The sequence below is a fragment of the Puma concolor genome, chromosome C2 (genome assembly GCF_028749965.1).
Source record: "Puma concolor isolate L17-30 chromosome C2, mPumCon1.1.hap2, whole genome shotgun sequence".
NCBI classification, from domain to species: domain Eukaryota; kingdom Metazoa; phylum Chordata; class Mammalia; order Carnivora; family Felidae; genus Puma; species Puma concolor.
The window spans coordinates 104,210,234-104,226,770 of record NC_141675.1 but is presented as its reverse complement, the minus strand read 5'-3'; the positions used below and the strand labels follow the sequence as shown (position 1 = coordinate 104,226,770).

At 36.8% G+C, this 16,537-nt stretch overlaps 1 protein-coding gene across 3 annotated transcripts in view; it reads left to right on the top strand.

Moving 5' to 3' along the window:
- The window catches only part of TRAT1 (T cell receptor associated transmembrane adaptor 1), a 39,933-nt gene extending 25,181 nt beyond the window's left edge, over positions 1-14,752 (top strand). For all 3 annotated transcript variants that reach the window (XM_086675500.1, XM_025913984.2, XM_086675501.1), the window contains 3 exons: positions 3,776-3,837; positions 7,303-7,391; positions 12,618-14,752. In XM_086675500.1, coding sequence (XP_086531626.1) covers positions 3,776-3,837; positions 7,303-7,391; positions 12,618-12,899 — 433 coding nt within the window. In that variant the 3' untranslated portion in view covers positions 12,900-14,752. The remainder of the gene's footprint in view (positions 1-3,775; positions 3,838-7,302; positions 7,392-12,617) is intronic.
- Positions 14,753-16,537: the final 1,785 nt, after the last annotated feature.

Below are 16,537 nucleotides of genomic sequence, written 5' to 3'. Positions count from 1 at the left end.
CCTTTTGTCACACTTAGCTCTGTGTCACTGCTCTAGGTGTCTTTCCCCATATCTTTAAAATTCTTCATGCTGGCAGATCTTTCTATTGTCCATTCCCCAAAAACGTGGTGAAAGATCCTTCTTTTCAAGTGCTCCAAAGCACTGGCAATACAAGTGCTGTATCTTTAATAGGCTACAAAGAATGGATATTTTAGAAGAAAATTGGAACACTGAGCAAGAGAATAAAAATTTAGTATTAGATATCACTGCTCTGAGAATCCATTGACCATCCCCTTCACAGGGAATACCACTGGATTCACTTGTTAGTCTCTAACTGTACAAAACCACTGCTAAGGTTTATACTATTCCCCAGGACCAGGGGTCTATGCTTGGTCCTCTCACCCCAAGTTCAAGACAGCTACAGCCATGGCACAGTCCCTGGCAAAGAAAGTAAAAATTCAGTAAGCATGTACTCAGGACCCATCCCTTCAGCAACTTTCCCTTTTTCCTCCTGTATCATTGCTTCTTCTTTTTGTATTATTCCCTTCAATGTATAAAGAGTATTGTCTCATTCAAAAAAAAAAAAAAAAAAGGAAAGAAAAGAAAACAAGAAAAGCTTCCTTGATACTAGATACTAGATACTTGATACTAGATTGCTACATCCTCATTGCTCTGCACCTTTTACCGCAAAACATGAAAGTTCCATCTATGTTCTCTCTGCATTTTCTGGCTTCTCCTCCTCTTCTCTTCTTTCCTGAACCTACTCTATTCAATTTTCTGCCCTCAGTAATCTACCAACTCGGCTCTTGTCAGGGTCACCAGTGAAATCCACATGGCCAAATGTTAGTGTCATTGTATGCAGTCCATCTGTAGCATTTGATACATCGATGCTCTCTCCTTCTTGAGACACTTACTTCTCTAGGCTCTGGGTGCCCCCCCCCCCACCTCCATCTTTGATTTTCCTTCTTACCAGCGGCTCCTTCTCCTCTGCTGATTCCTGAACCTTTGACATCAGAGTGTTCTGGACTAATCTCATGAAACTCTTCTCTATCTATACTCATTCCATAAAGTAGTTTTATCTCCTCTTATGGCTTTCAAAAACGTTACACACTAATGGAGCCTAACATATATATATCTGACAATTTGAAGAAATGCCTACCAAGCAAATCAAGGTAACACTTAGCAAAATTCCTGATAGACCCCTAAGCTTGCTCTTTTTGCAACGTCACAACTTTCTGGCCCCTTAAAATAGCTTTATTTAGTTTTATAGAAATATCTGGGGCGCCTGGGTGGCGCAGTCGGTTAAGCGTCCGATTTCAGCCAGGTCACGATCTTGCGGTCCGTGAGTTCGAGCCCCGCGTGGGGCTCTGGGCTGATGGCTCAGAGCCTGGAGCCTGTTTCCGATTCTGTGTCTCCCTCTCTCTCTGCCCCTCCCCCGTTCATGCTCTGTCTCTCTCTGTCCCAAAAATAAATAAAAACGTTGAAGAAAAAAAAAATTAAAAAAAAAAAAAAAGAAATATCTTCCATTTTTATTCGGATGTTGAAACCCTACATTCATATCATAGAATTTCAGAGCTGAAAAGAAAAATAGTGATTAAATAGTTTAATAAACTTGTTTTATAAATAAGGAAATTGAAACTTAGAGAATTTATGTCCAAAGTCACTCAGATGGAAGTACTGATTTTTTTAGAAACGGAATTTACTTATTTAATCTACTTAGATAATAAAGTATTCAACCACCTTTCTAAAAGGACTTCTTCACAATAAAATAATGATGAAATTAAAACTTTAAAAATAGGGAATACAGAAAATATATGCTAAAGTAGAAATTTGGCCCCCAGTAAAAGATATCATTAACATTACTTTAGGCGTTAGAGTGTCAGTAAATGTGCCTATTTGTCAGAGGACCATTTCAGACATGTTCAGAACAATGGACTAGCCTCTAGGATATGACTTTATTAATCTATTTTTAATAGTAGTTGATCTTCTACATAAAACACTGCCAAATATTTGTGCTTAGAGTTTATTAGATATTTTCAATATGCTGGAGCTATTTGGCATTGCCAAGTAAAAATATATTTTTTAATTTGTTGGTTAGGCAACTGTTCCTTTGTAATAGTTTATTTCAGATGATTAATCATTTGAGACCTGCCTGTAGACATAGGGCATTGCATTATAAATCACATCTTATTTTCATTCATAGGGAATGAAATGATATTCATTTTTTGGACATGATTTATCATTTGCAGGTTGTATCTGCTATCTGTGTAAGCTAGGAAAATGGATGGATTGTCTTATTAAAAATTCCTCACCTTTTGCTATTATATTCTCTGCATAGCCAGAGAAAAACCATGAACAGGGACTACTCCATATCCCAGTATTAAGCTGTATTGAATTACTGATGGAAGGAAAGGTTACAGATGAGTTCCTTTGTTATCAGATAAGAGAAAAACATGCCAGCATCTGGACTTTTCAAACCATTTCATACAGGTATCATTTGATTTTTTTTTTAGGACACCTACTTACTATTTACATATACTGTGCCTTCTTTCAGAAGCATAGGGAGTAATATAGGTGTTATGCCTTGAGATCAGTTAAGTGTTCTTTTTTTCTTTTCATGCAGTTCCCTCCAGCTCATGATGATATGTAATCTCAAAGTTAAAGCAGTTGCTACTATTTTATGAAATGCCACTCTCACTGCCTGATATGTTCCTCTGTTGCCAGCCTGCCATTGTGAAAGGTGGTCACCAGGGCCATTGTCACTGTCTGGTGACAATGGTAAGATGTCTACTCTAATCCTAAAAGGATTAGTCAGATGAAGCTGTAAGGAAATTTAATCAAACATCAAGAGCAAATAATATTTAGGGCTTTTGGACCAGACTTGCACTGCGAGTTACTATCCTTGTCTTTGGCCACTTTAACTCTAGGAGTTGCAAATTCCTTGTATGCACAGTGGGGATTTAAAAAGAAACAGCATCTCAGAATTGTTCTGAGGGTTGAATGAGCACTGGCATAAAGAAAAGCTTTCAGAACTGGTACTTATTGCTGGCATTTCACATAAGGCTAGGGAAAATAATGTTAATCTAGCGGATTCTCAGACTTCCCGTCTGTAAAGTGGGAAATAATATTTCTGCAGAATTTCCCTAGAACTTCGGTATAATGTATTTAAACATTTAGCACAACATCTGGATAGAATAGGTGAATCCATCATTTTGCTACACCTTCCAACCTGACTCTACAATATTTCTTCGGCCTTTTATTTCCTAAGCATCACTGTCAATTAGTATTTAGTAAACACAGTTTCAGCAGATGATTCAGAGTAATAGTCTGGGGACGTAAACAGGCAGTATAATGTATAATTAAGACCATGGATAACCTAGGTTCTAGTCACAGCTCTGACACTGACTAGTCTTCTCACCTTCACATCATAGGACTTCTTTGTGCCTCAAGTTCCTTATCTATTAAATGGGAATGCTATAGTGCCTATCTGGTCAGATTGTTTTGAGCATGGAATAAATGAATAAATGAACTTGCAGTTCCAGTAACATCTGACAACCATTAAGTGCTAAATAAGTATTTGCTGTTATTATCTGAACAGTCCAAACAAACCCTGTTCAAATGTACACACACACAGGCACGCAGGCACACATGTGCTCTTGCATCATAAATATATCTACTGTGGTTGGCTGAGGTTAAACAAGAACATATAATCATATATTGAATTTAGCTGAGAAACCAGTTAAGAACTGTGTATAAAGTGGATTCTAATAAGATAAATTATTTTTCATTATTATAGGGAGGATGAGTATTATATTGAAGACACACCAATTTATGGTAACTTAGATGATGTGGTCCCAGGTAAGTTTTATGTTTCCAGAAATTATATTTATCTACAAATTAATATCCCTCCCCTTACTCCCACAGCATTTTGAGGTGGCTTATTTTTGGTTGCAGTCACATTTAAACTTCCCAAATGGCAACCATAAATTCAACAATATTTAGCATTTTATTTAGTATATATTTCCAAAGCTACATATTGTAAATTGTGTTGAAATACTCAGCGTAAGTCAACATCCTGTTTTTCTATATTCTCTTTGTTTTACTCTAGAAGAAATGTGAATACAGGAAGACCCTGTTACTATGAATTTTGACACACACAATTCTATGAAATAAAGCTATTTCTAGAACAGAAAATAGCTCAGGGAAACAGTGCTTGGCACTGTCTACAAAAGCAAATCTACGCTGAATAATCTGGAACAATGAACACGTACTCTGGTTTCCTGTATTTTATCTGCTCAGGTTAAGTAGAGAATCTCGGGCTACGTTGAGGGCAAATGGAGAAAGAAAAGAGCTACATCGCCACTGAGTGGGTTATATTTTTTTTGTTCTTAGGTAACAAGTACTTTTCAATTCCCAGCTTCCCGTATTCCTTGAAACATCCCAACCACTCCAAAACAAAATGCCACTAAACTCCTTAAAACAGATAACAATGATCTGATCCCAGAGCTCTGATTAGAGAAGCCATAAGGGTAAATGCTAGTATTTAACGCCATCCTGGCCCTACAAGTCCTTCACTTAATTCATGATAGGAAAGTTAGGGGTTAACAGAGATTTCCAGGAATGGACTAAACTCTCTGAATCTCTGTGTATCAAAACACCATGCAATTCTCCTAAAGTTAGGAATGTGAGACTATTAAAGGCTTCAAGATATTATTTAATCTTTGTCTTTCCCTTCTTTGTAAAGTGTCTTCTAGTCTCTATACTCTGAGAACTCAAAACTACTTTTTAGGACTATCCTATAATTTGCCCTCCTGTTTCACCTTGCAGAATCGTGGTACCCACCTATAATATCTGAGGTTTCAATTCTCATGCACTCGGGTGGTGCAAAGCCCACCATATCTGCAATTTCTGTATCTAAGGGAACACAGGTGCCACCCCACAGGCTCTGATTTAGTAGGGCCAGAATATGGTTTAGGAATTTGCTAGTTGACAAATCTCCAGGTGATTGTCATGCATGTTTTCCATGGACCATTCTTTGGTCCTCTGTGTTGCTTTTCAGAAATGGTTGAATGATTGTAAGATAACTTGCATTATATTAGTAAATGTATCTTTCTTTCTGTGGGATAAAAGTGGTGCAGTCCACATTTCTGTCAGGTGACAGGCCATCCTACAAGTCACTCTTTCCCTCTTTCTTTTCCCTTTCATATAGGCCTATCTGGGGGGAAAGAAAGGGATGGATAATTTATTATGCATGTCCCTACAGGATGAAATGAGCACAGGTCTGCTGGCTGTTGCACAAAAACTCTAAGTACTTAGGACCAGCATTTCATAGTTCCATACCCTCAAAACAGCCTGGCTGAACTGTCACGGATATATGGGACAAAAGTCATAATCTAAACATTCTTTTTCAAAAATAGGACATAGATTTCGAAGGGGCACATGCACCCCAACGTTTATAGCAGCACTATCAACAATAGCCAAAGTAAGGAAAGAGCCCAAATGTCCATCAATGGATGAATGGATAAAGACGTGGTGTATGTGTATATACAGTGGAGTATTACTCGGCAATCAAAAAGAATGAAATCTTGCCATTTGCAACTACGTGGATGGAACTGGAGGATATTATGCTAAGTGAAATTAGTCAGAGAAAGACAAATATCATATGACTGCACTCATATGAAGACTTTAAGATACAAAACAGATGAGCATAAGGGAAGCAAGAATAATATAAAAACATGGAGGGGCGCCTGGGTGGCGCAGTCGGTTAAGCGTCCGACTTCAGCCAGGTCACGATCTCGCGTTCTGTGAGTTCGAGCCCCGCGTCGGGCTCTGGGCTGGTAGCTCAGAGCCTGGAGCCTGTTTCCGATTCTGTGTCTCCCTCTCTCTCTGCACCTCCCCCGTTCATGCTCTGTCTCTCTCTGTCCCAAAAATAAATAAACGTTGAAAAAAAAAAAATTTTAAAACATGGAGAGGGACAAAAACATAAGAGACTCTTAAATATGGAGAACAAACGGGGTTACTAGAGGGGTTGTGGGAGGGGGGATGGGCTAAGGGGCATTAAGGAATCTACTCCTGAAATCATTGTTGCACTAGATGCTAACTAACTTGGATATAAATTAAAAAAATAGGGGCGCCTGGGTGGCGCAGTCGGTTAAGCATCCGACTTCAGCCAGGTCACGATCTCGCGGTCCGTGAGTTCGAGCCCCGCGTCGGGCTCTGGGCTGACGGCTCAGAGCCTGGAGCCTGTTTCCGATTCTGTGTCTCCCTCTCTCTCTGTCCCTCCCCCGTTCATGCTCTGTCTCTCTCTGTCCCAAAAAAATGAATAAACGTTAAAAAAAAAAATTTAAAAAAAAAAAAATAAAAAAAAAAAATAAATTAAAGGGGTGCCTGGGTGGCTCAGTTGGTTAAGCGTCCAGCTCTTGGTTTCGGCTCAGGTCATGATCTCATGGTTCATGGGTTCAAGCCCCACGTCAGTCTCTGTGCTGACAGCATGGAGCCTGCCTGGGATTCTGTCTCCCTCTCTCTCTGCCCCTCCCCTGCTCTCTCTCTCTCTCTCTCTCTCACTCTCTCTCTCCCTCTCTCAAAAAATAAACATTTTTTTAAAAGTTGAAAAAAATAAATTAAATAAGAATTAAAAAAACATAAAAAAATAGGACATAGGTTTTAAAATGATTCTGAGTATGGGGTGCCTGGGTGGCTCAGTCCATTAAGCATCCGACTTTGACTCAGGTCATAATTTCACAGCTCCTGAGTTTGAGCCTTGCGTCATGCTCTGCACTGACAGTATAGTGCCTGCTTGAGATTCTCTCTCTCTCTCTCTCTCTCTCTTCCTCTCTGCCCCACCACTCCAAAATAAATAAACTTAAAAAAATAAGAAATAAATAAAATGCCTTTAAGTAAAACTTCTCACTTATGGAAAGAATTGCCAAATTTCAATCATCAGTGCATGTGCACTATACTGTGCCACCACCGTGCACCATTTGCAATCATGGCTAAATAGAACACATGGGATCTCCAACATCTAAATGGTAGTTTAAGTTGAGCCTGTCATGTCCTGAAATGGCATAAATTAATATGATCTAGTCCTTATCCTAAGTGACCTTCTTTTGTCTTATTGGTAATGCTGCAGGGCAAAAGACTTCTCCACATTCTGAAGCATAAAATGGTTTGTGCTTCCTTATTTTTTTGCATCTCCAAAAAATGACAAATCAAATGACTTTTGGGGGTTTCACATTTACAGCTATATGATGTTTGGGTTGTATTTTTATTGGCACCAGCATTTTCATTTTTCCACTGTAAATCATGATCTTTTCAACTCATCAGAACCAGTGGATGAAAATTGTTATGAACAAATGAAAGCACGACCTGAGAGATCTGCAAATGAACTGCAAAAAGCCACTGCAACTGCACAGGTGAGCTTTGTTTTCTGTATTATGGATCAAGCTCAGCCTAGATCACAGCACAGCTACATGTTTCAAGAACACAAAAGCAGCACATGCTGATTCACACCTGAAGCAGCCCGAGATTTTACAGGCTGAATCAACGTCAAACTCTGGGACCTGAGCTCTAAAGGGAACCTCAAAGGCAAAGCAAACAGTGCTTGGAAACACACTTGAAAAGTCAGAATTGTGTACCATTACAAAGGCAATAGATTGAAAGGAAAAGTGGTTCTCTTCTTAGTCAATGAAGCTTTTTCTTTCAGATTGAAAAAAAATTATGTGCGTCACAAAGATAAATACAAAAGTTGGCACATATATAATGCTCAAAAGACCTAGATGTCAGGAATTTATGGGGGCAAGGGGAGGAGAGGAGGGGATAGGGAGAGAGAGGCGGGAGGACGGAGGAAGAGAGAAAGAGAGAGGGCTTTACTTAAAAGATAAATGAGCTGGATATAAAAGACCATACTTCTATTTTATAAGGCAAATGAGTATAAATTTTAGTATATTTTCTATGGGCGTGGGCTAATGGCAAGAGATTTTCACATAGCTTGTATAGGGTTAGGCAGGACAAAGTGTAAGCAGGAACATATGGAAACCCAAGAAGAAATGGATAGTTGTTCCCTTTTATACCACAATCAGTTCAACCTCCTCAGACATAGCACTGACTTCATCAAAAGCCATTCACAATTCTTAGTCTACATGCTGTTGACATGTCATAAATTTCAGTTAAAAGAGTTCTTTTTCCTCCCAGATTTTGTCTCTTCAATTTTGTGCTCTCTTGCTACTCTCTAGAAATTGTCATAGGCCCAGCACTTCCAATGCAGCTATTATGTGTCAGACCTTATCATATGTGCTTTACATGCATTATCTTCTTGGAGTCTTATGAGGGAAGCAGCATTATTTCTCCCATTTGACAGAGGCTTGAGAAGGATGAAAAACATGTTCTAAAGTGCTCAGATACTACATACAAAGAGGATCTAAACTTAGTCCTGTATAACAGAATGTATTCTCCTCCCTAAGATGGGTCATATCTTGTAAACCTCCCATTAATACAGAGTTTTTCTCTTTTTCCTTTTATGAATTAGTTAAGAAATCAGAATTCTTGGAGTTTTTAAGAAACCAAGATGTGGTAAGGTTTAAGCAAAATGTGAAATCATCTTCTGATGCAAAACCTGTTACCCGATGCTAAATTAAGGGTAATTTTTTTTTAATAAAAGGTAGGAAGAAGTGCATTTTGGGGTGCCTGGGTGGCTCAATTGGTTAAGCACCTGACTCTTGATTTTGGCTCAGGTCACGATCTCACAGTTGTGAGTTCGAGCCCCAAGTCAGGCACTACGCTGACGGTGCAGAGCCTGCTTGGGATTCTCTCTCTCCCTCTCTCTCTGCCCCTCCCCAGCTCATGCTTTCTGTCTCACTCAAAATAAATAAACTTAAAAAAAAAACTTCATGTTATAATAGGATCTGCTAAATCCATAATAAAAAGAAAATATCTCAAAGGTTAAAATATAACCACACCATCATAAATGTAGAGATTCAAAGCACCATAACTATAAAAGAACTAAAAATTATTTTTTAAGTGTATTTATTTTGGGGGAGAGAGAATGTGTGTGTGCATGAGCAGGGGAGTGGCAGAGAGAGGGATAGGGAGAATCCCAAACAGGCTACCCTCTGTCAGCATGGAGCCTGATGTGAAGCCTGATCCCATTAAATGGGAGATCATGACCTGAGGCAGGATCAAGAGTCAGCTGCTCAACTGACAGAGCCACCCAGGTGCCCCCAAAGAACAGAAAATTCTTAATAAAAGTTGCTATTTAGTACATATGAATTGTGCCACATCTGGCTTTTACTCAAGTGGAAATTGTGGCAAGTTTAAAATGCCTTTAACAGTGTGCTATTTTGTAAATGATATATTTAAAGACAGTTCTAAAGAGGTTAGCCTTTATTCTATTATGCCCTTCTCATAAATTTGGTTTCACAAATTAAATATAATTTCTTTATATTTGTTCAATTCTATTTTATTAGAATGATCATTATCATCAAAACCATTACCCAATTTGCTACTACAATACTTACTTTGTTAACTTTGGTCAATTACAAAAGCATAAGGAGCCTACAATATTATGCAGAAAGCATTACGGATAAAGCGTCTGTTGGAAAAAGAAACAAGCTCCTCGCCCTTTAAAATGATGTATACAGTTCAGAAGTTGTAATTTTAATACCCAAGTCTACCATTAACTTGGAAGAGATCATCAGGAAACCTAATAGTAAAAAGAGTCCACACAGTTCCCATATCCTAAAACACATTAAGGACCACAGTGTGAGCTTGCTCCTCTTCTCTTCATGTCACAGTTTCCCACTGATGTTGCCTTTCCCTCCTACGTCAGAAGTATCTACTTTCCTTTCCAAAGCCAATACCTTATTTATGCTCATGACCATTTCTCCTTTCAAGATCTTGCATCTTCAATTATTTAATTTGTCTCCATTTTCCATTTTTTCTTTAAAGGATCATTACTATTTACCTACTAATATGCACAAATCACCCCAATATTTAAAAACAAAACAAACAAACCAACAAAATTTGCCATCAACCTGTGTTTCTCTATAATCCCTAAACTGATTCTTACTCTCCTCTGCTGTGTCTATAGATACACATTCTTTTACTCCTGGCTATATAATTCCCACCCATCCATTCATCTGAAACCACACTCTGGAAGTCAAGTGAATCATTTTTAATTTTTTTTAAGTTTATTTATTTACTTAGAGACAGAGAGCACAAGTGGGGGAGGAACAGAGAAAGAGGGAGACAGAATCCCAAGAAGGCTCCATCTTATCAACACAGAGCCCAATGTGGGGCTCAAACTCACAAACTCATGAACTGTGCTATTATGACCTGAACCGAAATCAAGAGTCAGACGCTTAACCAACTGAGCCATCCAGGCACCCCCAGAAGTGACTCTTCATGTACAATCTGTGATCCTTTCTTGGGACTCCCATTTTCTGAATTCTTTAGCGCTTGATAAAGTTGACCAACTGTTGACTGGACATACATTATTTGGAATGCTTTCAGTTAAAAGTACAGAAACCAAATTCAAATGACTTTAGCATAAAAGGGAAATTACTGCCTCATGTAACTGGGAGATGTAGGGTGTATTTTGTTTTTGAGATGACTGAATATGAGGACTCTCTCCATTTCTCTTCCCTGCTTCTCTTGGTTAATGACTTCCTTCTCTTCTATTACCAGTGGACTCTTCCATGGACTGGGCAAGCCATGGGGAGATCCAGATTTTCTTCCTCCCAGTCTCAAGGGAAAAAACACATTTTCTATTCCTACATCTGTACATAAATCCCAAAGATGCCATATAATTAGCTCTGCTTAAATCACATGTCCATTCTTGGACCAGCTTCTGTTGCCAACTTCTGTTCTGTGGTATGATTGGTTCCAGCCTGGGTCACATGCTTAGTCTTGCCCTAGGAGTGGGGTACAGCACTGTAATTGACAGCCTCTCTCGGACCAGAGGAAAAGAGTTTCCCAAAGGACAATGGGGAATTTATCAAAGAAAAATGATAGAACAAAGTGCTGGACAGACAAAAAAGATATCCATCCCTTTGTATCACTGAGTGCCTTCTAGTTATTTTTGAACATCACTGATGTCTCCTTCTCTGTTTGGGCAAAGGCAAAGGAAGTAGAAGTACAAGGTGTGTGCAGAAAGCAGTAAATTGTTCACTTTCCCTGGAATACACTTTTGGGGAGGGGGCAGGTAGTGAGAATCAAAATAAAAAGGTGAAGTACAAACATGGAAGACCTTGAAAGTCAGAATATGAAATTCAGATTTTATAGGCTAAAATTTTGGAGACAGAATGGGAAAAATATGAAAGTTGCACCTGAAGAAGACAATCTGAAGATAGCACACAGGCTAACTGGCAAAGGGAAGAGACTAGAACCAGGATACCAGTGAGGCAGTCATTGCAATTTACCAGGAATTACTATTTTAGGAACAAAAAGTCAAAGATACTAGAGAGGTTGCAAAGAGAACCATCTCTTCCGCCTGGTAACAAAGATAAAACATGTAATTCTTAGCATGAAAATGGGTGCAACAGGGACATGCTTACCAATACATTCAAAGGTCTGTTAATCTGAGTGTCGCTTCCTTACTCCATGCTCCATGAATTTATATAATTTTGGCCTACTCTTAAAGGTGAATCCTTAATACAGAAATTTGTGGTTTATTCAATAGCTGTCCTACAGTTTTAGCCTACAACTTCGAATAACTATAATCCCCCAACTTATCTTTGGACAATGATTATAGCTTCCATATATATTATCTCTTCCGAACCCTGTGAGATAGGTACTCTCAATTTATAAGCAAGAAAATTGAGGCTCAAATAGTTTTTTAAAATTGCCCAAAGTCTCATGATCATGTTATAGAGCAGGGATTCAAGCCTAGGCTTTCCAACACCAAATTCAAGGTTTTGCCTTCAGCCTGTTTGTTCCCCCAAGTTTCTGCAGTCTTCTGTTTTTCTTATTCTAGTATTGACCCTGGTCTAGGCCAGAGAGGACCTCTTGGATGCAAATGAATACTCCAAGGACAACTTAAAATGAGCTCAAAGGGAATCTGGGGAAAGGAAGGCAAAGAGGAAATAAAAGGGGGAAGTTGGAAAATGTAATTCTTGCCAGATGCCACTCACATAAATGGATACTCTTATCTTTATACTTCTGAATCTTTATACTCCTGAATCTCAAAAGTAGAAAAATTGGGGACTTTTATGGGTACCGTCAAATGACCAGTTATTAAACATGGGTAAAGTACATTTTGAGGTTCATTAAATTCCTTCCTATCATGCTTGTTCCCGGTTTAACAAATTAGAGTATTGTCACTTGGTAAAAGCAACACAGGGCAAGAGCTACATAAGGTAAAGACAGGGGGAGATGCACATAAAGGTCCATCTAAAATGTTCATGTCTATTTTGTGTATAAGAAAGAAATAAAAATATGCATACAAAAATCTCATCTCAAAAGTCTTGAGGCTTGAGCTGACTATTGTTTTTTGTTTTCATCCTAACTGCCAAATTTGGCAAAACAAGGTAGCCAGAGCCCAGAAAACAAGCTGCTTGTTTTTCATAGACCTTAGAAATCCCCAGAAGTCATCAAAGTTAAAGAATGAGCTAACGATAAAAAAATTAACATGCCTTTCTTTTTAGACAACCGAGGAAGCACAGGTATTCTATTCCTTCGTGGATCACAACTCTGAGAGGAAGCGCAGAAAGCCCAAGAAACAGAATACTGATCTGTCACACAAGGACGAAGAAACCCAGTTATGTGCTGCAGATGCCATCCTTTCTAACACCACTTCAGTAGACAACTTCCCATTTGAGAGCCAGGAAGTAGAGGAAAATGTTCATGATGACCCCATCAGACTATTTGGATTGATTCGTGCAAAGAGAGAACCTATAAACTCGCTGGACTATGATATAGCTCAGTAATCTGGCTCTTACTGGAAATGTTAAAGAAAATAACATGATTTGGGAGGGTGACAATCTAAATCATTTGCTAGTGGGATGGTGGCTTACCTCTTATCCACAGCTTATGTTCATGCACACCAAATGTAGTGCCATGAAAATTAGTTATTTGAATTGGCTTAACAAATGCCTAAGTAGTAAAATGTAAAACAAAATCAAGTTCGCCAACTGAGCCTAATAACAAAGTCACAATTTCACCAACAATGCTTAATACTCAGTGAAACAAAATTAAAAAAAAATTTTTTTAAGCATAAGTATATTCTAGAACATGTTGAAAGAAAAGTAAAAGCCACTTTTTAAAAGGCATTTTTACTGTCTCATCAATACGAAATACCCCTTCATTGAAAGAAATTTCTGATTGAAAGCCATGGGACATCAAATATATTCCTAATAGAAGTAGAAGAATCTTCTTAAAAAGTGTTTTTTCCCAGAGGACCTACCTTTATTACTTTTAAAAATTATTATAAATTGAATGCATATCCCTTATAACAATAAACAACTATAACAAAGAATTTAGATACTTCACTAGCCAGAGACAGTCACTATGAGCAACTTTCTATATCCCCTTCTAGAAATTTTTCTGGACATGCCTATGTGCATACATCCATTGTTTTGTTCTTTCTTTTATACCAAAAAAGGAAATGAGTATTTTATACATATTATTTAAACTTTTTTCACTTAATATATTGGGGGTTTATTTTTCTTGTTTTTTTAAACTATAACTAAATACAGTTACATATTATAATTTTAATGCCTGCATAGCAATTCACTGATGACATTAGAATTTATTTAAATAATTTGAAAGTGTATTCAGCTATTCTCCGAGTTCTGTTTTTCATTTTTACATATAATTATTGTAATGAGAATGCATCTCCACACGTGTTTAAGTACTTATCTGACTTCGTCTTCAGGCTACATGCCTAGGAAAGGAATTGCTGCTCTAAAAGGTATGCATAGTGAGTCTCCATAGAACATACTTCTAAAAGGTCAAGAGTTTGTTCAAAGTATGTGTCCAATTTAAATTCCTGTAAGGCCCTCCAAAAAGTTATTTAAAAAACTTTCTGTTATCTTTCTCCATTTGGAATAGGAGTTTAACTGGGTTTCAAATCATCACTGACCAAGAAAAGTGTACATGTGAGCTGTCAGTCCTGCCCTCTGACCAGAGCTTCATGGATTTTATTCATTCTTTCTTCAATTCTATTGGGCTCCTACTGGTGTATAGGTACCAAGTTAGACATTGGTGTACAATGAGAAAAACAGAGTCCCTGCCTCCATGGAACTTACAGATGAGTAGGAAAGATGAGTATCAGCTTAACAAAGTATAGCTACTAGTAAAAAACAAATATTATTAAGAAAATAGAAGAATGAGAAATAATAATAGAGAGAGAGCATCTCTGAAGAGAACGTTTTAATTCTGAGAACTGAACAATGAGGAGCCGCCAATGTAAAGAGAGAGGAAGGAAGAGCATGTTGTATAAGAATTCTATCCATATTTGGAAGTAACAGCTTCTGTCAATAACTATTCCTATTATGAACTGGTAAAAAACTAAATGCCAATGCCAAAGTAAAATATTTGAAGTTGTCCATAATGCCATAAAAAATCCAAAAAATATTAGTGTCTAAGGACAAAAGAAAAAAGAATCAGGTTTCTGACTTTAGAGAACCACAGAAACATAGGAAATAATAATTAACAATGATATATTGACTTTAAATTTAATTTTCAAAATAAAATAAAATCTTTGTTATTGTATATGTTTATGTTACATTTCTGTACATAGCATGGTTCAGTAAAAATAAAGTTTGATTGTATTTTGGCATTTAGTTTTTCCTACATCATTCACCTACATTATTCACTTAACCCCTAAACATATTTCAATTTTTTGCCTCTAGTTTATATCATTTGAATTCCACTCTATTATGAGTTTTATGCATCAAATATACTTGATGACTGATAATTTGGAAGGTTTTTAGCTATGAATTCAAATTCCCTAATAGATAAAAGATTATTCAAGTTTATCTATTTCCTGTTGAGTGAATGTGGTAATTTGTGTCTTTTGAGGAATGTGTCCCTCTCATCTAAGTTGTCAAATTTATGACATAAAGTTGATCAAAATATTCCCATATTATCCTTTTAATATCTTAAATCTAGTGATTTAACCTCTCTTTGATACTAGGAATTTGCTTCTTTTTTTCCTCTTATTTCTCCAGTTAGAGATTTATCAATTTTATTGATTTCCTCAAAGAACCAGTTACTGTTGACATAATTTTTCCATTGTTTTAATATTTTGTGTTTCATTGGTTGGTCCTCTGATCTGTATTATATTATTTCTTCTGTTTATTGGGTTTCATTTGTTCTTTTTTTAGCTTTTCAAGGTGGAAGCTGAGCTCAGTAATGAGACTTTCTTCTTGTCTAGAATAGGCATTTAGTTTCATAAATTTCCCATAAATTTTGATATATTGTGTTTTTATTTTTATTTATTTCAAATATTTCTACTTTCCCTTTGATTTCTTCTGTGATCCATAGGTTATTTAGAAGTGTGTTATTTAGTTTCCAAGTATTTGAAGAGTTTCCAGGTCTCTTTCTTATTGATTTCTAATTTAACTCCATCGTAGTAACAAAACATATGACTTGAATCCTTTTAAGTTTATTGAGCTTTTCTTTAATGCTCAGAATATAGTCTATCTTGGTAAATGATGATATGCACTTGAAAAGAGTGCATAGTCTATTTTTGTTGGATAGAATGTTCTCTAAATGCCAATTAGATTAATTTGGTTGATAGAGCTTTTCAAGCTTTCTATGTCCTCTATATTTAAAATTCATTTTTATAGGCAGCATGTAGTTTGTTTGCTTTTTTAATCCAATCTGAAAATCTCTGCCATTTAATTGGGGTATTTAGACCGTTCTCATTTAATGCAGTTATTGGTATGGTTAGGTTCAAAGCAACAGTCTTGATTATCTGTTTTCTATTTGTCTCATCTATTCTTCATTCATCTTTTTCCTCTTTTTGTGACTTCTTCTATATTACAGTTGACATTTAAACAATACAGGGGTTAGGAATACGACCTCCTCAATAGTAAAAAAAAAAAACCCACATATAACTTTTGACCCCCTTCCAAAAACTTAACTACTAATAGCCTCCTGTTGACCAAAAGCCTTACCAATAAACATAAACAGTTGATTAACACATTACTTTGTATGTTATATGTATTATATACTGTATTCTTATGACAAAGTACATATGAAAAAGAAAATATTATTAAGAAAATCACAAGTAAAAGAAAATACATTTACAGGACTATACTGTATTTATATATTTTTAAAAATCTGCATATAAACAAACCATGTAGTTCAAACCCATGTTGTTCAAGAGCCAACTATACATTTGTATATTTTATGACTCTTTTTTATCTTTATTGTTGGATTAGTAGTTATAAGTGTGCTGTGTTATTTCAGTGGTTGCTTAGAGTTTATAATAAACATCTTTAACCTATCACAGTCTACACTTAAATGATATACTACTACTTTGGTATAGTATAAGAACCTTAAAACAGTGTACTTCCATTTCTGCCCTTCTGGCTTTTGTGCTCTGGGTTTTATTTAT